The sequence below is a fragment of the Papilio xuthus genome, unplaced genomic scaffold (assembly GCF_000836235.2).
Source record: "Papilio xuthus unplaced genomic scaffold, Pxut_1.1 DF829660.1, whole genome shotgun sequence".
Classification (NCBI taxonomy): domain Eukaryota; kingdom Metazoa; phylum Arthropoda; class Insecta; order Lepidoptera; family Papilionidae; genus Papilio; species Papilio xuthus.
The window spans coordinates 2,099,121-2,122,430 of NW_013528989.1; the positions used below are offsets into that span (position 1 = coordinate 2,099,121).

General features: G+C 34.4%; 2 protein-coding genes across 2 annotated transcripts; one reads left to right on the forward strand and one right to left on the reverse strand.

The window, feature by feature from the left end:
- Positions 1–2,423: 2,423 nt before the first annotated feature.
- Ir8a (Ionotropic receptor 8a) lies at positions 2,424–13,277 on the forward strand. Its single transcript, XM_013308770.1, has 18 exons — positions 2,424–2,499; positions 2,601–2,747; positions 3,196–3,387; positions 3,667–3,833; positions 4,523–4,702; positions 5,500–5,684; positions 6,095–6,251; positions 6,570–6,683; positions 7,128–7,232; positions 7,344–7,443; positions 8,186–8,363; positions 8,868–9,051; positions 9,725–9,846; positions 10,379–10,491; positions 11,076–11,166; positions 11,525–11,686; positions 12,619–12,692; positions 12,926–13,277. The coding sequence occupies exons 1-18, from the start codon at positions 2,424–2,426 to the stop codon at positions 13,216–13,218; spliced, it is 2,640 nt and encodes an 879-aa protein (XP_013164224.1). The 3' UTR covers positions 13,219–13,277.
- Positions 13,278–13,605: 328 nt separating this feature from the next.
- On the reverse strand, positions 13,606–22,511 carry Egm (acyl-CoA dehydrogenase family member enigma). The gene is made up of 9 exons (XM_013310425.1): positions 21,749–22,511; positions 20,764–20,925; positions 19,332–19,475; positions 18,271–18,421; positions 17,176–17,327; positions 16,330–16,445; positions 15,764–15,921; positions 15,051–15,122; positions 13,606–14,060 (listed from the first exon to the last, which is right to left on the reverse strand). The coding sequence occupies exons 1-9, from the start codon at positions 22,398–22,400 to the stop codon at positions 13,847–13,849; spliced, it is 1,821 nt and encodes a 606-aa protein (XP_013165879.1). The 5' UTR covers positions 22,401–22,511; the 3' UTR covers positions 13,606–13,846.
- Positions 22,512–23,310: the final 799 nt, after the last annotated feature.

Sequence of the window (23,310 nt, forward strand, 5' to 3'; positions counted from 1 at the left end):
CTTCATTTTTTTTGTGAGTTAGGTAAATGAATTATTTTTTTTTCTTATCGATTTAATGTTTATATACTTACATAAATAGTTATTATATATTAAACATCAGTTGTTTTATTTTTAAAATATTCCTCTAGCTTAAGAAAAAAACAGAGATTGTCCATTTTAAAAGGCGACAAATGATCAAGCAACCTTTTAACAACAAAGTAGCCAATTGACTATTGCCCATAGATTTCTTACTAATATTATAAATGCATATGTTTGGATGGTTGGATGTTTGTTAGAAGATATCTACAGAACGGCTGAACGGATCACGATGAAATTTGGCATACATATAGAACAAAGTCTGGAAGAACACATAGACTACTTAAGTTTTTTTATTCCGCGCGGACGGAGTTGCGGGTGACATCTAAGTAGTAAGTAATAAGTTAAAAGGTTTGTGTTGCCTATATGTACAGACAGGGCCGGCGTTAATATATGGCGCGGTTGGGAGAATGCCCAGGGCTCTACAGAAAGGGGCGTCACATTGCGAATTACAGTCTCGCATAACCTAACTTTCCCGACATGGAAAAAAAGCACCGTAGAAATCTTTCCAAGCGTGTTAGTATAGATAAAACCGATATTACATGCAGAAAAATGGCATGTCCCTTCTTATTTATCTCTCCCCTGTAGAATCCACTTCAACTTCCCATCTTTTCCTTACTAAAATGGTGGGAAAAGGTCTAGAATTGGGCGATGGAGTCTTCAGCAGACGGCGGAGCTGTTCAATGACGGTAATTAGAGTTAAGGATTCAAAAGATGAATAAATATAGCAAGAAGGGTTTGATGGAAACCAGAAATTTTGAAATAGGTTGACAACAAAGATCTCTATAAATAGAAAGGCGATTCAGATTTAAACGCGCCTGTTAATGTTGCATGACAGTTAATTCTATCTTATTAGTGCGAATTCTCACCACCACAAACCGCTACCATCAGCGCCAATATGGCGGAAATCAAATAGGCACGAAATACTACGTCTTATAGCCAGTTCATTTATAGAGGTAGAAGGAAAGTTTGAGAATCTGTGGACTTGTCTATATTCTATTTAGCTATGGTTTGTAAAACGAGGCTGTTTTCGTAGCTATAAATTAATGACATGCACATTGTAAGGGTTCGCGTGTTTCCAACAAATGTTCGGACTCCCACGTTTATTGTCTTTGGAAATCATAACAAGTACAATGAGACCTGCTTTTGTTAATATTTTATTAAAAGTACAGATACGTAGCAAAAGTTTAAGTACAATTTAATATTTATTTCAGTATTGTTAAAGCACTCATAAATACATGTTGTCCCTTTTTATTCTTTGAAGAAAATGCAACAACGATACCAGTTTAACAATGGTAGAGCCCGCTTTAACATCTTCGCACGAATTGTCCCGGCTCGCCCGGTGAAATACCACGACCACACAGAAGACAGGCGTGAAGTGGAAGCAATTCCGCGTTTCGTCTGATGAGTGTGCGTCCCGGAGGCCTTACTTAGTCCCCTTTTTCTTATAAGGAAAGGATGGAAAGTGGAAGTGGACTTTCCGGATGAGAGGATGCTTGGAAAGGGAAAATATTTTCTTTCTGTGCATCCTCTCCTCCGTCGATTAAAGGTAGGCAACGCATATGCAATTGCGTATGTCTATGGGCATCGGTTACTTCGCTATTTCAGCGATTTCAGGTGGCCGCTCGCTCGTTTGCCACCTTATGATATAAACAAAATAACCCTAAATACAATTGCAGGTAAGTGGAATTATATGTTTTTGCTTATATCTCTGAATAATACAATTTAAAAAATACAGATATGTGACAAAATTAGCACTAAATTTTTATTTAAATTAGACTAATTCGTAATTTTGTTAAAGAAATAAAAAATGTGACAAAAAGATTAAAACAATTTTTCTCATGATTGTACATCAAGAATCTTTAAATTATACGTCGTAACCAATGTTGTTAAGCATCATTTATCCTTTACTTAATCGATTATTAACGTTTCTGGTAAACCTTTGAATTTTCGCTTGAAAGATCTAGTCATATTTAAATTGAAACACGAAACTGTTGTCTTTATGTTTACGAAAATTAAAGAACGAATATAATCATAATATAATTAAAAAAACAAAACACTTTTAACTCCATCGTTATTAAATTCTGCATAATTCTTAAGTTTTATTTTGTTTTTATAAACGTCAATGTTAATATTGTAGTAAAAAGTTTAGTCATTTTATGCCTAATTAATTTTACATATATAAAATAAATTAAAAAACAAATTCGTGTTATGTTGGAAAAATTGAGAATTATTTTTTTTTTGTTTTTGACATTATTCATACCGTATTTACTGCAAGAATATATTTCTGCAATATTAATAAGTAAAGTCAAAGAGTGCAACTGTCGTTCATGTAACAAATATTAAAAATGGCGCTAAATTGTTTTTTGGTTATTTTCTTTGTCAATTTCGGTTGTGTTGTGTCTGAGATAAGTTTAAGATTCAGTAAGTATATAAAAATTAAACTAATATTTTACGAGAAAAAACGTCAAAAAACGCTGTAATTTGTTTTGCTTACTTGTAACTTTGCTAATTATTTCTTGCAGTTTTTATAATAGAAAAACATGAATTGGATCTTCCCGCACAGATCGGTGTTGCTATGAAAGTGACAGAGGAAGCGAAACCGGATGTTCAGCTTAGTGACGATATTATACAACTGGATAGAGAAAATGAAGAAGAAAGTTATAGGAAATGTTAGTTATTGAACCGCCATAAGGTCATTTAGCTAATGTGTCCCTTAGCATTAGTCGAAATCTACACTAACTGCCACCCTTAGTGACGTAAAATAAATACGTAATATCGTGTAAAGAGTAATTAAAGCCTTAGTCAACTTTAAACGTACCTTCGAATTTCTTGGTAGATCTGTGCGATATCACGATGTTTTCCTTTACGTTAAGAATATCGGCTAAATGTTACAAAATACGAAAAACAAATTGGATGTCGGTGAACGTTCTAAAGAAGGGGGTCTATCACGAACATTCGTAAGAACGTTTTCATAACGTTATTGACCTTTGTATCAAAACTGCAGCGCTCCTACCGGACGTAAAGAACACCAATATGTCATACTTTTGTCATATTTTGATGAGGTGTTTGTCGTAAATATTCGACCTAGGCTCTCTGTACCTAATTCTTTGTTTCCAGTATGTTCCTCTCTTGGTAAAGGAGCTACCATCATTATTGACGTATCCTGGTCACCATGGGAGATGGTTGACCAGCTCGGAATACCAATTCTCCGTACTTCATTGTATTCACAACAGCTGGTGACAGCAATTGATAATTATTTGGAATCTAGGAACGCGACTGACGCCGCCATATTAGTGGAAAGTGAAAGCGGTATGTTACAAAATGGCGACTAATTTTTAACTTATTATTTTTGGTTATATTTAGAACTTTAGACTGACAAAGGGGTCAGACAAAGTGCATTCGCGAAAGAAGTGGAATTTGATTTTTCAGATCAGGGAATGCTTAGGAAGGGAAATTATTTTCTATCTGAGCATCCCATCCGTCGATTAAAGACTACTGCAATTGCGTATGGTGTTCTTTGATATTTTAGCGAATTCAAGGCAGGATTATTTGCCTTATAATATATAAAAAAACCTTAAATAATTCCAGATCTAGACAGAACTCTTTATGAGCTACTAGGCAGGTCTAATATACGTGTTTGGGTTGATACTGGTCTTACCACAGAATCCTCTACAATACTGAGGAATATGAGACCTGAGCCGAGTTTCTTTGTTATAATTGGTGAAGGAGGCTTCGTTAAAAATACTTATAAACGAGTAAGTATTATTACCAGTAAGAGTAAGATCATGCTAAGATAATTAGTCGACTAACTGTGGGATTCTGAGTCTAAAATCTTCGTTTAAAACATATTTTTATCATTATCTTTAAGAAAACATCCATCTAAATATTCGCATTTATAATATTAGTAAGTTAAATAAAAAGCACCTCTTCAAGGCATAAATTCCAAAAAAAGAATAAATAGTATCCTATGTCCGTCTCCTGGCTCTAAGCTACCTCCTCAACAATTTTCAGGCATATCGGTAAAGCCGTTCTTGAGTTATAAATAGTGTAACTAACACCACTTTCTTTTATATATATAGATAGATAAAATTAATTTTGAAATTAGAACTACACTTTTTTATTTCGATTAATGGCCATCGAATATATATTGCGTTGCACTAATATCGAATTAAACGTATCGATTTTATTAACGGAATTCGATTGACATTTATATTTGAAGTCGATATTGTTTGGAAGAAAAACCGACAATGTGCTGGTGTGGCGCAGCACTAGCCTTACTACATCAACGTTTATGTCCCCTCACTACATTTGACACTTGACTTGGTAACAAAAGCGCGCTCGCGCCAAAGGATTCTAGCTAATAATATCTAATAATATCGATTCCATTTCAATCGATGTTTTTAAACAGATTCCTTACGAGACTTACCTTTTTTTTACTTAAAAGGCAGTTAAAGAAAAACTCGTACTCCGTGACAACCGCTGGAATCTTGTCATAACAGACTACACGGGACATAACTTCGATATATCCCAGCTGGTACTCCCAACTGTTATCTTACATCTGGACGCAGCAGAGTGCTGTAAACTACAAGGTCTGGACACCTGCATCTGTCCTGAAGATTTCCCGGTAAGCGTCAACACAACAATTTTATAATAGGCGTCAAATGGAAGCAATTCCAACTACAATCTGATGAGTGCGTTCCCGAAGGTTAATTTTAATCCTCTTTCCTTTCCTACCAATTTCCTATAAGGTAACGATGGAAAGATTTTGTGGACTTAGTGTAAGAAAGGTCGCATCCTCTTTGTGTGTATCCCCTTTCTGTCTATTGGCGGCGTACGCTTCGCTATTATGGCGAATTTATATAGCTGTTGGCTTGTTTGCCATTTTATAAAAAAAAAAACACTGTTTGGTCTCTAGCTAATCCTCCATTCAGCCTTTCTTTACTTAATCTGTTCCGTTCATTCAGTTGGGTCATAAAAATTAATTCTAATCGCATTTTATAATATTAGTAAGATAAACATATTTAGGTACAGTCACTAGCAGTTGCCCGTTACTCCGTCCGAAGTAGCTTATGTGTTCTTCCAGACTATGTTCTACATCTAACTTTCAGCGAGATCCATGCAGCCGTTCTGGAGATACATCCATTTAAACCAGTGTTTCCCAAAGTGGGCGATAACGCCCCCTTGTGGGCGCTGCAGGTCTTAAGTTGCGGGTTATAGTAAAAGTTTCCTTTACAATTCTCTGTTAATATACATATATAGGTGACAATAATTAATTAATTTAATTTGAAGTTATAGTGGTTTTTAAATATGTGAAAATATGGGGGCGCTAAAAAAATATATATTCTCAAAGTGGGCAGTAGACAAAATAAGTTTGGGAAACACTGATCTAAACATTCGCATTTATAATATATTATTTTCTAGAGAAAGCAATACATTCTCAACAACCTACTACAATTCTTAATAGATATATTCAGGAAAGTCCCGAATACGTCTACTATAATACGTTGTGATGAGTCTAGTAAAAATCAGAAGACAGATGGATTCCAAGAGTTACTGGCTACGGAGACATATGGAAATGATAGTCTGTTCTTTTGGAATGCTGATAGGTAAAAATTGTGCTAGTCAAAGACTTTTATTTCGCACCCTTTAACAACAGCTTGAAACCCTAAAGGTACGTGTCCAATTGTCCCGTACCGGACGCATCACACGCTTCGGATTTTAGTTTGCGTATGATTTTACATAGCACTGCGTATGTCCGCGTCGCTCGCATCAAGACAAAGCCGAGACCATGAAGGCTTACCTTTTTTATTAAAATACTAGCAGTCGCCCGCGACTCTGTCCGTACAGAATAAAATTAAACTTAATAGCTTAAAAAGTAGCCTGTGTGTTCTTCCAAACTATGTTCTACATCTATGTAAGATTTTAGCGAGATCTATGAAGACGTTCCTGTGATACATACAAACAAACATCCATACAAACATTCGCATTTATAATATTAGTATGATTGTCAAAACAGATCCAGTCTACTCTTAAGATCTCAGTTCATTTTATCTTCTGCTAAAACCGGAGTATCAGAGACAGTCGCGAGCTGGTCTGCTAATGAGAAGTACAAGTTGTTACCTGATGCTGTACTGGAACCTATCAGGACATTCTACAGGATAGGAACAGCGCCTGTAAGTCACCGTGAACTTGGCCAATTTAAAACCATTTTAATACTATCATCAGCTCACTATACCCCTTTGAAGGTCTCAGAGTCTACCCTAAGTGATGTGACTAGGTGATAATGAATGCTGGTCCAGTGCATCACTTCACACATATCTTTGACATTCACAGATATGTGCAACATCACGATGTTTACCTTCACACTAACAACATAGGATAAATGCACTTATGTACAACACATTGGTACATAGCGGGATTCGAATCCAGAACCTGCTGACAAGTCAGGTGTTTAACCCATGAGTCGATGACTATATTTGGGTATTATACAGGCTATACCATGGACTATGAAGAAACTGGACTCGGCTGGAGAGGTTATGTTGGATGAAGAAGGTCAGCCTCTATATGAAGGATATTGTATTGACCTAATAGAAAAATTATCACAGGTAAGAGATACATCGAAATGATACAAAATAATAAAAAAGTAATATCGTCGTAAATTATTTAACACGGTACGTAAATCGTAAAATCATGGAGATACATTCTAATATCCATCTAAACATTCATCATCAGGTCACTATAGGTCCCCACTGAGCTCGGAGCCTAAGTTATGTGACTAGGTCATAGTCAATGCTGGCCCAGGGCGGGTTGACTTCACACATATGTTTAAATTTTTTCTCAGATATGTGCTTTACGATGTTTTCCTTCACACTAAGAATGTCGGATAAATGTACATATCTAAATCGGAACTCGAAAAACATATTGGTACATGGCGGGATTCGAACCCAGGACCTGCAGATTGCAAGTCTTGACCCCTGAGCCACCGATGCTCTTTCGTTCTCGCTAAATATTCGCATTTATAATATTAGTAAGATTTTTTTGTATTTTAGACAATGGATTTTGATTACGAGATTGTAACTCCTAAGTCCGGTGACTTCGGTCAGAAACAACGTAATGGTTCTTGGGACGGACTCATAGGTGATTTGATGACAGGGGTGAGTTTTTACAATTAATCTTGGGTTTCTAACAATAAAAAGTCAATTTAAAACATATCTCCGTTTTGTCAGCAAAATAATGTCAAGCTAACGTTTGCCATTTTTCTATAGAAAACAGATATAGTCGTCGCAGCTCTCACTATGACGGCAGAAAGAGAAGAAGTCATAGATTTTGTCGCACCATATTTCGAGCAAACAGGGATCTTAATAAGTAAGTGTTGATAATTGTATAATATTCTGACATTTCTCTGACTTGACTATTGTTAATAACACAAGCTTCTTTGAGTTGACTTGAAATGGTTCAAAGATATATTAATTCAGTAGCTGACCGCGACTCTGTCTGTGCGGAATTAAAAAAAACAGTAGCTTATGTGTTCTTCCAGACTATGTTCTATATGTATGTGAAATTTCATAAAGATCCGTTGAACCGCTCCGGAGATACCTTCAAACAATCATCCATCAATCAATACTGTCGGATTTATAATATTAATATGATACAATTGACAAAAACCTTCTTATATTTAGAAAAAAAACATTGCAACCCATTTAAATGGTATGACGTGTATAAAACAGCTCTGAATCGGTTCAAAAGTCCACAAAGACTTGAACCGATGATCCGACTCAACGACTAAATTGGCAACTCACACATCGCTATGTACAATAACTATTTGAATAGCAGTTCACAGATCGGATCTCAAATCACATAATAATTCAAAGTGCCAATAACCTAATGATTAAGAGTACGGATTATCGATCAAGTCGTCATGAGTTCCAATCTCGCTATTCGACTATTGTAAACCTTATCACAAGCCTTTAGCTTAATAGGTACAATACAAGAAATATACATTAGTAAATTAACAAATCTACTATAATAATATAAAAAAAAAACTATAACAATATGAATTGTGGTGAACTGTGAATCGGTTCACTGATCCGCAGATTTTTACTTCCAGCGATTCGAAAGCCAATACGTAAAACATCACTGTTCAAATTCATGACAGTATTACGTACAGAAGTATGGCTCAGTATTGTAGCGGCCTTAATACTTACTGGTGTCATGATCTGGTTATTAGAGAAATATTCTCCTTATTCAGCTAGGAATAATCCTGAAGCTTATCCATATCCGTGTAGGTAAGTAATCGACATATTGCCGGTGTGTCAACGCAACACAAGACAAGACTAAAATATCAACGTTTATGTCCCCTTACTATGTTAATCTTTGGAATAAAAGCGCGCGCGTTCTAAACGTTTTTAACTTATTGTCTAAATCAGTGGTTCCCAAACTTATTTTGTCTACTGCCCACTTTGAGAATAAATATTTATTTAGCGCCCTCATATTTTCACATATTTAAAAACCACTATAACTTCAAATTAAATTAATTAATTAGGATAGGATAGGATACATAGGAGGCATAGGATACATATGTAAATCGGAAATAGAAAAACACATTGGAGTAATATTGTAAAATAATTGTAGCTAATGGTTTAAAGATGTGAGAAAAAATATTTTCCTATTTTTAGAAGAAACATTATAAAATTTGTCTATTTTTTCAAAATTGAAATTGAAATAAAGTACTTAGTGAAATATAAAATCCTCGTAATATCAAATACTCAAATATAACACATTTAATATAGGGAGTTTACATTAAAAGAGAGTTTCTGGTTCGCGTTGACATCGTTCACTCCGCAAGGTGGGGGCGAAGCGCCCAAAGCACTATCAGGTCGTACCTTAGTGGCCGCCTATTGGTTGTTTGTGGTTCTAATGTTGGCTACCTTCACCGCCAACCTCGCCGCATTCCTCACTGTCGAAAGGATGCAGGTAATATAGCTATCACTTTCTTTCCCTTTGCTAATAACAGAGACAAAAATGCAACAGTTGCTAAACGGTTGCTCTGACCTATAACCACTGGACAGGCTATTTACTGTAGAATTTTGTGTCTATATTTATTTTGGTGTTCTTATTGTAGTGTTGTTGGAAACTCGAATTTATAATAGATATACATAGAACTAGCGGACTCGAAAGACGTTGTCCTGTCTACACGTCTTTAATTTGAATAAATTATTATAAAGTTAATATTTGATGAAAATTGTGAATCTAAACCATTCCCAGATCCCCTTGAACACACACAAAAAATTTCATCAAAATCGCTCCAGTCGTTTGAGAGAAGTTCAGTGACATACACACGCACAGAAGAATTATATATATAAAGATTAGCCGATACCTTCATTTACTTTGTTACTTTAGGTTGCTAACTTAAAAAGTTAACTTTTAAGTAAGAATTAAGCAAAATTTGAATTTCAAAGCAATGTCCTGTCCAGTGGATCTTGGTCAGTGTGAAGTAAGATAAATTTGCTACTGTGAAGTTTGTGACTTCATCAGATTTTGTCTGGTAAGGTGTCATTTGATTCGTTATAACTCTGAGTGTTATAGGATTACAGCCAGGCAAGTTTTTTCCTGTTTGAAACAAATAAATGTGTGTCTCCGTGCGCAGACGCCGGTGTCGTCTTTAGAACAATTGGCGCGTCAGTCACGCATTAACTACACAGTCGTGGAGTCTTCCAATGTACATCAGTATTTTATCAATATGAAGTTTGCTGAAGACACACTATACAGGTTATTTTAAAGATACTTCGTATTTTCATCATCAGCTCATTATACGTCCCCACTGAGGGTCTCGGAGCCTACCCTGAGTTATGTGACTAGGCCATAGTCAACCACGCTGGCCCAGTACGGGTTGACTTCACACATATTTGTGAATTTTCTTCTCAGACAAGTGCAGCATCACGATGTTTTCCTTCACACTAAGAACATAGGATAAATGTACATATGTAAATCGAAAAACACATTGGAACATGGCGGGATTCGAACACTGGACCTGCAGATTACAAGTCAAGTGCTTAACCCCTCAAGGGGTTTAACCCCTGAACCACCGACGCTCTTGCTTATACTTCTTATACTAATTGTAAATAGGTGCAATCATTGATAAAGCAACCAATTAAGTTCTTATTGGTCAGGTATAAGTTTTTTTTAGGAAAAATCCTGACGTCCAGAACAATGGACTTTTCATCCTTAGTGTGAATACGTCCCTGCCTTATTTCCATTAAATACATTATAAATTGATTTAAATAGTCCGATGTTTGTGCAGAGTTTGGAAGGAGATAACTTTAAATGCAAGTTCGGATCAAGCTCAATACAGGGTATGGGATTATCCTATTCGGGAACAGTATGGGCATATTCTTCTAGCTATTAACGCTTCTGGTAAGTAATATATACAGCCTACAAGCTGTCGCCCGTAACTCCGTCCGCGCGGAGTTAAAAAAAACCATAATTTTAAAAACATTTTCTTTCTACTATGTGCTATACGTAAGCCAAATTTAATGGAGATCCGTTTAGCCGTTCTAGAGATATCTTCAAACACCCATCCATCCATTCACATCACATCCATCCAAACATTCGCATTTATAATATTAGTAAGTTAAATAAAAAGCAGCTCTTCAAGGCATAAATTCGAAAAATAAATAAATAAATAGTATCCTTTGTCCGTTTCCTGGCTCTAAGCTACCTCCTCAACAATTTTCAGGCATATCGGTAAAGTCGTTCTTGAGTTATAAATAGTGTAACTAACACGACTTTACATATATAGAAGATTACAGCTAGATTCATGCAGCTGTTCTGAAGATACTTTTGAACGAACATTCATCCAAACACTCGCATTTATAATATTAGTATTCTAATAATATTGAACATAATAATATAATAATTATTGAAATCGGTTCAATAGTTTTTTAGTTTATTCGTTACAAACATAGACATCTTTCTTGTTAGTTTTTTGGTATTTTCAGGCCCTGTAGTTGATGCGAAGACCGGCTTTCAAAAGGTTAACGAGCATACAGAAGCAGATTTTGCTTTTATACATGATTCAGCAGAAATAAAGTAAGTGTTTTCATTTAGAAATGATAATTATGTCCTTAATTTAAATATTATTTAGTCGATTTTATCTCTATTCTATTTTTTTTACCATCCCTTTGATCTCAAATTGATTAACAAGGCTATGTGAGAATTCATTCGTCCCGTCATCTGTCCTCGTCATCAGCGCCCTGGGCGGTCGCCCAACCGAGCCCTATCCTAACGCCGGCCCTGGTTACACCTTAATACAGCGGCTAATTTTTCTATATTTCTCGAAACTCAGACCGGCTCAGTTTTAAAATTAAATGGTAGATTTGACCTTGAAATATAAAAAAATTCAAATAAACAAGAAAGAATGTTTTGAAAACTCGGTGTTTCAAATCAGATATGAGGTGACTAGGAACTGCAACTTGACTGCAGTGGGCGAAGTATTTGCTGAACAGCCCTATGCTCTGGCGGTGCAGCAAGGCTCCCGGCTCCAGGAAGACCTGTCAAGAGCACTGCTGCAGCTCCAGAAAGAGAGGTTTCTGGAACAACTAGCTGCTAAGTAAGGGCAAAGTTTCTTTAGAAGAAAGTTATGGATTTTACATTCAAATGAGAGTCACTAAATCACTATATTTTACACTGACGATCACCCGCGACTTCGTCCACACGGAAATAATAATAATAATAATAATAAGTAGATTATGTGTTCTTCCAAACTATGTTCTACATTTATGAAAAATTTCAGATATTCGTTGTGCCGTTCCGTTACCGAGATACATTCTAACAGAAATCCATTTAAATATTCGCATTTATAATATTAGTAAGATTTAATAGCACACGAAAACTATTTACATTTATTTATTTACGCTGAACGTATTGTGTGAAGAACAAAAACGCCATTTTTGTTATTTCGCGTTCGCGGCCTCTCATTGGTTGATGCGTTGCTCGCGCTGACAGCAACTGACAGAATAAATTTTTGTCTGTGGCTTCCTCACCATTTAATATTTAACTAAATAGACTGGCTATAAGACTTATATTTTGTGCCTATTTGATTTTTGCTATTTTGACGCTGATAGTACCATGTAGCGGTGTGGATTCGAAGTAATATAGATCAGTGTTTCCCAAACTTATTTTGTCTCCTGCCCACTTTGAGAATAAATATTTTTTTAGCGCCCCCATATTTTCACATATTTAAAAACCACTATAACTTCAAATTAAATTAATTAATTATTGTGACCTATATATGTATAGTAACGGAGAATTGTAAAGGAAACTTTTACTATAACCCGCAACTTGAGACCTGCAGCACACACAAGGGGGCGTTATCGCACACTTTGGGAAAGACTGATATAGATAGTTAAATGTCACGTAACAGGCGCGTCTAAATTGCAACAAAGTAAAAGCTGTTATATCCAAGAAATCATCTATACATTTATAGAGATGAAAGGCAAGTATGAAATTTAAGAAACTTTATAGTTTTTATTGTTAACTCAGATATTGGAATGAGACAGCTCGACAGATGTGTCCAGATGCGGATGAGTCTGAAGGAATTACATTAGAAAGCTTGGGTATGTATTCTTTAATTTATAACTGATCTACAAATTCACAATAAAATTATATTAAAAACTAGCTGTCTCTCGCAAATTAAAAAAAAAAACTTAGTAGTCTATGTGTTCTTCCAGACTATGTTCTACATCTATGTCAAATTTCATCTAGATCTATACAGCCGTTCTGGAGATATCTTCTAACAAACATACATCCAAACATTCGCATTTATAATATTAGTATGGTATATTTCAAGGCGGTGTCTTCATAGCCACACTATTCGGTCTCGGCTTAGCAATGATAACTTTAGCGTGGGAAGTGTTCTACTATAAACGTAAAGAGAAAAACAAATTACGTCAAATCGAGGGCATAGACAAGACAGAAGCTTTCGCGCCGAAGAAAATTAAAAAGAAATCTAATAATGTTGCCAGGTTACGAAAAGTTACTAATATCAGTAGGAATGTTACTATAGGTGATAAATTTAAACCTGTAACTGAAAAGAGCGTTTCTTTTATTAATGTTTTGCCTAAGAATGATTTTATGCCGTAGATTATTCGCTTATAATGACATTGTCGTAGTAACCGATGGTGTATAAATGCATCCTTCAATCGGGCATTCTTTTTAACTGGTTAACTTCGTAGGAAATTAATTAGAATTTTAACAAAGTATTTTTTTTTAAATAAAAAGCACATTTTGTCAATCACAATAATAAATGTTATATGTAATTTTGCATAATACAGATATGAAAATTGCATTAAAATAAAGCTTAGAACAAATTTTATTTGGTCTTTTTTTAATCTATGATTCCTTTCATGCCTTTTTAGTAGACGAGGATATAAAGAAAATGGGAGATAAACAAGAAATAATAAAACATATTATTTTAAAACATTTAATATAACATAAATCTTATATATTACATTTATAGTTATTTTCTAGACATTTTTAATTTTTATTCTTAACGTGTGTTCCTCAGGAGACCTACCAATTTAATGTGGTAGATTTTTCTACTAAAACAATTTTAATTGATTGATTGGTAGGAAACTACCAAAACAAACTTTTGCACTTTCTTACCAAACTAATTTTAGTAGAAAAACCTACCAAAAACAATGCAATTTTGGCAGAATTCATAACAAAATAAATTAGGTAGAATTTCCTACCAATTTTTTGGTAGAATTTTCTACCAAAACACTCTCGCGGTAGGTTTTTCTACAAGCACCGACTTCGTCTCGAGCACCTTCTTACCAAACGACGTCTTGAACTTATCCAAATTCAAATATTCACCATCATTCACATCGCGAATCAACTTCTTCACCCTTTCCTTTGAATCCTCAACAAAACAAGCGGCCAATTTCATTTCAACTTCAGCATTCCTTAAACCTATACAGTATGCTCTGAAAAAAAGTGTTACAAAATAAATTTCAAATCAAAACACTTTTATTTCCGAACATACTGTATACAATTTGCATTATTATAAATCTCCAATAGTCTAATAAGTAACCTCTATAAATGGATAGGCTATAAGACGTAGTATTTTGTGCCAACTTGATTCCCGCAATTTTGGCGCTGATGGTAGCAGTTTGAAGAGGTGGTGAGGTAACGAACTAATATATATAGATAGAATAAACTGTCAAGTAACATCAAATGGCGAGTTTAAATCGTAACAAAGCAAATGATGTCAATTTCAAGCAATCGCCTATCCATTTATAGAAGTGTGTTCGAATCCCGACTTTTGACTTTAGTGAAACATATCCTGAAATAATTTGAAACTTTATTTTGAAATAAATAATACAAAGAATATAATTAAAATTGCTTTGGTCGGCATTTATTTTTTAATTCCTTGTTTACTGAACGTGGAATTAAAAAAGCCTAATTAGTAGCCTACTAGTAGCTTAAAAAATACTTAAATAAATAGCCTATGTATTCCAGACTATATTCTACATCTATGACAAATTTCAGCAAGATCTTTATCTAACATTATAATATTAGTAAGAAATAATATTAACAAAAATCTTACTAATATTATAAATGCGTATAGATGGATGGATATTAGATGGTTGTTTCTTAGAAAGTTTAGATGTAGATGTTTTAAAAAAGCGTCAATACCCTAATGGTTATGGGTACGGATTTCCGATCACGTGGTCGAGAGTTCGACTATTGTAAACCATATCCTAGCACAAGCTTAGAGCTTAGTTGGAATGGTACAAGAAATATTAGTTAATTTACAAAAAAAACTGCTAATAATTTATAAAAAAAAAATACCTCCAGAACTGTTGTATGGATCTCAATAAAATTTATCATAGATGTAGAACATAGTCTAGAATACATTGGTTACTAATTTAAGTTTTTTTTACTCTGACAGCTAATAAAAAAAAACTTGTTACCTGGACGCCCTCGCCAGTACAGCAGTCATAGCTAATATCTCACTGCCAGCTTCCGCCATTCTGTTTAATTCACTGGAAATATATTTATAATGTGATACAGGCTGTTGTTTTACATTAATTAATATTAATTATAACTAAACGAAACAACTATTAATCTGGAAGACTATACAGAGTGTTGTTTTCTTAATTATTACAATGATTAAATATTTTATTGTATTATCTTCATGTAACACTATATACAGGATGTTGTAAAATTAGTATAATTTAATTACTCAATTATTGTGGTGAAATTAAGTAGATTTTTAATAAATCTTATTTAAGAAGACTATACAGGCTGTTTTTGTTAATCATTGAATTAAATTAATTTAAAGTTGTTATCTAGAACACTATACAGGCTGTTACTTAATATGCATTTAATTAAATTATTATAAAATTGCTACTAGAACACTATACAGGAAGTTTCATTTTAAATTATTTACTGTCATCAAAACTCTCATACAGGGTGTTCTTTTTAAATTATTTACTGTCATCAAAACTCTTATACAGGGTGTTCTTTTTAAATTATTTACTGTCATCAAAACTCTCATACAGGGTGTTCTTTTTAAATTATTTACTGTGATCAAAACTCTTATACAGATGTTCTTTTTAAATTATTGACTGTCATCTAAACACTATACAGACTGTTGTTTTTACATAAATATCAGAAAACTCACGTGAAAGCACTAGCGACGTCCACTCCGTGCCTACTCATTATCGTCTCGCAGGCGAACTTCATCCTCAATACGCAGTACTCCAGCTGTTCTGAAGGTTTGCGCAGAGACGGATGCAGGTGTTCAGCTAGATACAGATTTAATTTAGGATCATCTTTCTCCTGGAACAGAAGAAATATCCACGTTAGCGACATGTAATTTATCTAATATTATAAATGCGAAAGTTTCGATGGACGTTTGTTAAAAGATATCTCTAGAACGGCTGTATAAATCGTTGAAATTTGTCATAGATGTAGAACATAGTCTAGAAAGACACACATGCTAATATTGTTTTTAATACGCGCAAACGGAGTCGCGGGCGACAGCTAATTTATAAGATGGCATGCACATGATTTTGCTTACATGTCCAGACATTTGCAATTACAGATGTATTACCTACCTTTAAAGTACAGAAGACAGGATGAACAGACAGACAATATTTCCCTATTCCCATGTATATAAATTTTATAGTAATTAGACATTGGAAAGGTTTAGTTGTGTTTGTTATTAATTTTTAATTATGTACTTACCTGATGTCTGTCAGCAAGAATTTTCTTCAAGATGAAAGTTGGATTGAACAACGGGTTCCTTATTTGTTTGATCTCTTCAGACATCATCTTACCCGCATGATGTATACCATTTAGTGCTGGAAATTATACAGGATGATTCTGATTGTGTCAAAGTTGTTTAAAAAATTATGTTTTAGTGAAAGTGTTGCAGATATAGTAAACACAATGCAGTATATATAGAGCAGTATAAAAGTGCTAACATGGATTATGTTAACTACAGGTTGTCCTAAAGAAATGGATCAATGAACTTATAAAATTAACAATTAAGACAGGAGAATTTTGCCTACAGGTGTCCTAAAACGAATGGGCTAGTTAACGTAATTATTAAACAATAACTGAACATCCTGTGTAAGGCATATGACATATAAATTATGAAACAAGTTTTTTTCTAATATATTATTGACACATTTAAAGAGTCTTAAATCTATGATATAAAATAAAATATTAAAAAACGAATAATTAACAAAAACCTATTATTAAAAGGAGTCCCTTTAGGCAAGTTTCCGATGATACTGGCAGAGTTCCCCCTTTGAATAGCTATACCAATTCTTTGTTCGTGGTAGCTGCCAGCTCTTCGGTCTCCTGTCGATTCACTTTTTTGATATTCCCTTAAAAAGCCTTTAAACGCTAGGACCATACGGACCAAGGGTCTCGACACCGAATGGGACAAAATGATATTCGGAGCCTAGACACATTTAAAGTTGAATGTATGTATGGATTATGTTAAAGATTCAGCTGACAGAGATGTATGGAAAAGATTGGGAAGGGCAAGTTTTTTTTAAATTTCTACCTATACTCTATGCTTACCTATAAACATATTTACATTGTCTATAGTTTCTCCTGTTAATGTCAAAGTTCTCATATTTTGCAGCAATTGTAAAGTTTCCTCTTTCATTTCAATATTTGGTATCGCTATTAACTTTAATAAAGCATTTAAACCTTGCTCCGCTATAAAATTTCTGTTAAATAATATTTCTTATTAATATACTAGCTGTTCCCCGTGACTCCGTCAAGCACAGAAAGAAAAAAAAAATTTAGTAGTCTATGTGTTCGTCCAGACTATGTTCTATATGTATGACATTCAGCGAGATGTATAAAGCCGTTCTTGAGGTACTTTCGTAAAAACATCCATCCAAACATTCGCATTTATAATATTAGTAAGATAGTAAGACTAGCTGTTTCCCGCGACTCCGTTGGAGGTATAAAAAAAATAGCCGTAGTAGAATTATATGCATATAAAATAAAAATAAAAATCGGTCAGGATGTTTCGAAGTATGGTAACATACATTTATAAATCTATTCAGTTAAAAATTACGTGTCTGTTAAATAAAAAAAAATATATTTTCCTTCCTATTTTCAGAACATGATGTATATTATCGTTGCTTATAACAAAAAAAAAATTGTCTGTTTGTCTGTAAGTTCGCATTTGTTTGTTTGTTTAATCTCCGGGACTATTAGACCGATTTTAACGTGACTTTTACTAGAAGATAGCTCATGAATGTAGGAGTAACTTATACTATTTTTGTCAAATACAGGACGTAATACTTCTTACTACTATTATAAATGCGAATGTTTGGATGGATGGATGGATATTTCTTTGAAGTAATCACCAGAACATAGTCTGGAAGAACACATAGGCTACTAATATTTCCGTGCGACAGCTAGTCTTAAAAAAGTGTCTTAACAGACGGACAGACAACAAAATGATCCTATAAGGGTTCCGTTTTTTCCTATGAGGTACGGAACCCTAAAAACAATATAAATATGAATGTTTAGATGTATGTTTGTTAGTAGATATCTCCAGAACATCTTAATATATCTGTTATATGTCATAAAAGAACATAGTCACGAATATATAGCTTGGAATTTCTTTCCTCGGACTAATTTAAAGTTTAAACTGACCTGCACATAGCCATTTCCAGTTCAGCATCAGGATCCACATAACCATCAAGGAGACCAGCTGTGAAATACTCTGCACTTTCCGATGCATATATTTTGAGTAATGCCTCTCCTATCACTAAACGAATCGTTGAAACTTCAGACATTGGCTTACCTAAATACAATTTTTTATATCATAAAGTGTTAAAAAATAGAGCGTCTCTGGCTCAGTGGTCAAGCACTTGACTTGCAATCTGCAGGTCCTGGGTTCGAATCCCGACATGTACCAATGTGTTACATATGTACTTTTATCTTATGTTCTTACGGTGATGGAAAACATCGTGATGCTGCACATATCTGAGAAGAAATTCAAAGATATGTGTGAAGTCAACCCGCACTTGGCCAGCGTGGTTGAGTATGACCTAATCACCCTTAACTTAGGGTAGGCTCCGAGCCCCTCAGTGGGGACGTATAGTGAGCTGATGATGATGAAAGTGCCAAACAGCCTATAGACATTTGTAATTGCATGTCTTCATCATCAGCTCATACATCCCCACTGAGGGTCTGACCTATCCTAAGGTGACTAGATCATAGTGAATGCTGGTCCATTGCGTCACTTCACACATATCTTTGACATTCACAGATATGTGCAGCATCAACATGTTTTCCTTCACACTAACAATATAAGATAAATGTTCATATGTAAAAACACATTGGTTTAGTCGAGATTCGAACCCAGGACCTGCTGACAAGTCAAGTGCTTAACCCATGAGCCACCAACGCTCTGTGTTATATATATATGTACTAGCGGAGCCGACAGACGTTGTCTGACAATTTGACAGTGCGATGTTAGCGCCGTCTGTCGGATCCAATGTAAAACATTCCAAAATCAACAACTACTAATAAATTAAAAAATAATTAAAAAAAACATTGTCCAGCGGACAAAATTGTGAATATAAACCATTCCCAGATCCCCTTGAACACACACAAAAAATTTCATCAAAATCGCTCCAGTCGTTTGAGAGAAGTTCAGTGACATACACACTCACAGAAGAATTATATATATAAATATATTAAGTTATTACCTGAAAATATCTTTGGTGATATATATTCATTGATCGTCTTCACAGCTTGCCATAGACTAGATCGAGATAGTGCAGCCGTATAAAGTCTAGACACACCTAATGTTTTAGCTAAATTCTCTTCCGTAGTCATATCTAAAGGTATTGCTGGAAATAAACGTACTTATTATATTCATCATCATTTCATCATCAGCTCACTATACGTCCCCACCGAGGGGCTCGGAGCCTACCTAAGTTAAGGGTGATTAGCCCATAGTCAACGCTGGTCAAGTGCGGGTTGACTTCACACATATCTTTGAATTTCTTCTTAGATATGTGCATCACGATGTTTTTCTTCACCGTAAAAACGTCGGATAAATGTACATATAATCGGAAATGGAAAAACACATTGGTACATGGCGGGATTTGAACCCAGGACCTGCAGATTGCAAGTCAAGTGCTTGACCACTGAGCCACCGACGCTCTCACTTATTATATTACAAAGATATTAGTATCAAGAAATTCTCGTGTCACAATTTTCGTTCCCATATTCCTCCGAAACGGCTTGACCGATCTCATGATATTTTGTGAGCATATCGAGTAGGTCTGAGAATCGGCCAACATCTATTTTTAATCCGCGGACGGAGTCCCGGGCGACAGCTAGTCTATATATATATAAAAATCAATCGCTATTCGTTAGTCTAGCTAAAACTAGAGAACAGATTTATCTTATCTTGTTCTTGAAATGTTCGTGGAGATCTAGGGAAGTTTTAGAAGGTGAGAAAAATTCTAATAATCGACTGGAATAAATTAAGGTTTTATCTAATCCATGCGGACGGAGTCAAAGGCGACAGCTAGTTTAAAATGCACAGAAAGAAAATATTTTCCCTTTCCATGCATCCTCTCATCCGGAAAGTACACTTCCACTTCCCATCCTTTCCTTATGAGAAATAGGGTAGAAAGGGAAAGAGGACTAAATTAGGCCTCCGGGACGCACACTCATCAGACGAAACGCTGAATAGCTTCCACTTGACGCCTGTCTTCTGTGTGGTCGTGGTATACCCCCGGGCGGGCTGGGACAATGTTAAAGAGGGCTCTATTACTGTAATCCGATTTATTTTAGACCTATGAAAGTCAGAGGAATACAAATACACATTCAATCTTACTAATATTATAAATGCGAATGTTTAGATGTTTGTTAGATGATATCTCCAGAACTGCATAAATCTCGCTGAAATTTGGTATAGATAGAACATATGACATAGCATCAATAGCTTTATAGTTAAGGGTACGGCTTTCCGATCACGTGACCGTGAGTTCGAATCTTACATTCGAGTATTGTAAACCATATCCTATCACAAATCTAGATCTTAGTTGGAATGGTACGAGAAATATTACTAAATTAACAAAAATCTATGCTAAAGCTAACGGTTAACAGCTATTTAATAAATCTTACCTGGCGTCTTCATAAATGTTATATATGTTCCATTATGATTTACACCATAAGCTCCGGGATGTACTAAAAACATTTTAAGCCGATTTGTATCAACTATACTTAACACTAAGTAATATTCAGATGATTGTAGACATATCTTCTCTCCTGATATACGCCATACACCTGAAATAATCATGGATTTATTCATTCATCATCAGCTAACAATCCCCACTGAGTCTCAGAGTCTACCCTAAGATAACTATGTCATAGTGAATGCTGGTCCAGTGCGTCACTTCACACTTATCTTTGACATTCACAAATATGTGCAACATCACGATGTTTTCCTTCACACTAACAACATAAGATAAATGTACATATGTAACACATTGGTGCATGGCGGGATTGGAACCCAGGAGCTGCAGATTAAAGCAGCAGACCAAAGCCTAAATTACGTAAACAATGGAACATCAAATTCCATGGTGGCCATTGCATTATATTATTTGTTCAGTTAAATTGTAAAATAAGAGTCATCCTCATCAGCTCACTATACATCCCCACCGAGGGGCTCGGAGCCTACCCTAAGTTATGTGACTAAGTCATAGTCAATGCTGCGCCAAGTGCGGGTTGACTTCACACATATCTTTGAATTTCTTCTCAGATATGTGCAGCATCACGTTGTTTTCCTTCACCGTAACAACATAGGATAAGTGTACACATGTCAATCGGAAATAGAAAAAAACATTGGTACATGGCAGGATTCGAACCCAGGACCTGCAGATTGCAAGTTAGGTGCTTGACTCCTGAGCCACCAACCTAATTTTATCTAGTTATTTTGAGACTAACCATGTGTTTTTGAAATCTCTGTGTAATATATATTGTCATCCCTTTCATTATCTTTAACCAAACAGAGATAACAATATATTTAAAAGAAGATTTTTGTGTCTGTAAACACAGATAGTGTTTTAGTAGATATATGTTAAGTTTTTAGATTGGAATCTGTACTGACCATTCTCATCAAGTTCAGCGTAAGTCCTAAAGTCAGCTTGTGATATCCTCTCAGCTACTCTCTCTCTTATACATAATGCTATCATATTATCACCAGTTGTTAAATCATCAATAACCTTTTCGTACATATCCTCCGCTAAACCAATCTTTAAAGCATTCAAACCAACCCAATGATCACTTAATTGCTGACTGAGCTGTAAATCTGTACTTATAGTCTCTAAATAACGAAGACTTTCTGTATAATTGGTTGCTAAGCCATTCTTAGTTAAGGCAACCGGGGCTGCATACATTTTTGTCCCTTTTAAAGCGTTTTTACGGTCTTCTAAAGTTTTATCCGGGTCGGAAAAGACGCGATCGAGCGCCGCAATCCGCTGGTCTAAGGCTTCAGACTCGTCTTTGTTTAAAATCTCAGGATAAGCAAGCAAATCCCGGTTAAAAATGCTAACGAATACATTTTTCATAAAAGGCGGAATTTGAGCTTTTCGACGCTCGACTCGTTCTATAAGTTTCAAGTCTTCAAAATCGTATTTCTCGTCTTTAACTTGAGGTTGAGTGGAAGATTCATATCGATTACTGGATATTGCAAATTTTCTCGAAAATCTCTTGTTGATACTTTGATACCGTACAGTACAAATTTTACGGGCTATATTCATTTTTAGAAGTTAACCAATTGTTTCGCTACACTTATTTTGCATTAATTTTTATTAAAATCTTAGCTAACTTATTAAAAGATATTTAACTTCAAATATTTGGAATACATAAAATTAAACCTTTTATAGGTTAGTTTTTTGACAATAACAAAATGACAGTGACATTTTGACACTTTTGTATTGTTTTTATTTGTGCAAAATTTTTTAACCTTTTAAGAAAAGTTGTATTATCTTAACATATTATTTTAATTAAATCAAAGTTTCAAAGTTGATAAATTATAAATTTATTACGACTTTCGTAATTTTGAATAATAGTAAAGAAGTAACAAAATCTCACACATTTTATAAAAGCGCCATCTGTGACCTAATTCTGAATTTAATTTATTTAAACTTTATCTTGTGATTTTTCATTTTTTCTTAGCTGTTACAAGCCAAGAATAAATTAAGTAAGTTCTTATTTTATATTAAGCTCTATTCAAATATTAAAATGTATATATATACTTAATTAAACTATTATTTCTTGTTCCTTAGATAATTAAATTTAATTAATCTATCAATTACCGATATTTGCTAAATATCATATAGTAAAAATAACTATAAATTATAAGGTACGAATAAATAAATGGCGGATTATGGATTGCCTTTTAGTCCCTTCAACTTGTGTAGTGTTGATTTTTAAAATTTAAATAATAATTAAGTTAATTTTATACATATGAAAAAGTTAATTTCAAGCAAACTAAAATAATAGACAGAATAATTATAACCAAATTCACTTTTTTCTTTAAAAAGTAAAATAAAAAAAATACAGTTCTTAAATTATGTTTCGAAATTCGAACAAAGACTGAAGCTTCAATATTAATTTTATATGGACATCTTAATTTCATGATTCATAAAATTCAAAGCAAGTTAATGA

Bases quoted from the DNA above. Each gene is read 5' to 3' on its own strand.
- Ir8a (XM_013308770.1), top strand. From the start codon at position 2,424: ATGGCGCTAAATTGTTTTTTGGTTATTTTCTTTGTCAATTTCGGTTGT. The intron at 11,167-11,524 runs GTAAGTGTTTTC...GTTTCAAATCAG, and splicing joins CATGATTCAGCAGAAATAAA to ATATGAGGTGACTAGGAACT. The intron at 11,687-12,618 runs GTAAGGGCAAAG...TTGTTAACTCAG, and splicing joins CTGGAACAACTAGCTGCTAA to ATATTGGAATGAGACAGCTC.
- Egm (XM_013310425.1), bottom strand. From the start codon at position 22,400: ATGAATATAGCCCGTAAAATTTGTACTGTACGGTATCAAAGTATCAAC. The intron at 18,422-19,331 runs GTAATAACTTAA...AATTGTATTTAG, and splicing joins ATCACCAAAGATATTTTCAG to GTAAGCCAATGTCTGAAGTT. The intron at 17,328-18,270 runs GTCAGTTTAAAC...ATTATTTAACAG, and splicing joins CTGGAAATGGCTATGTGCAG to AAATTTTATAGCGGAGCAAG.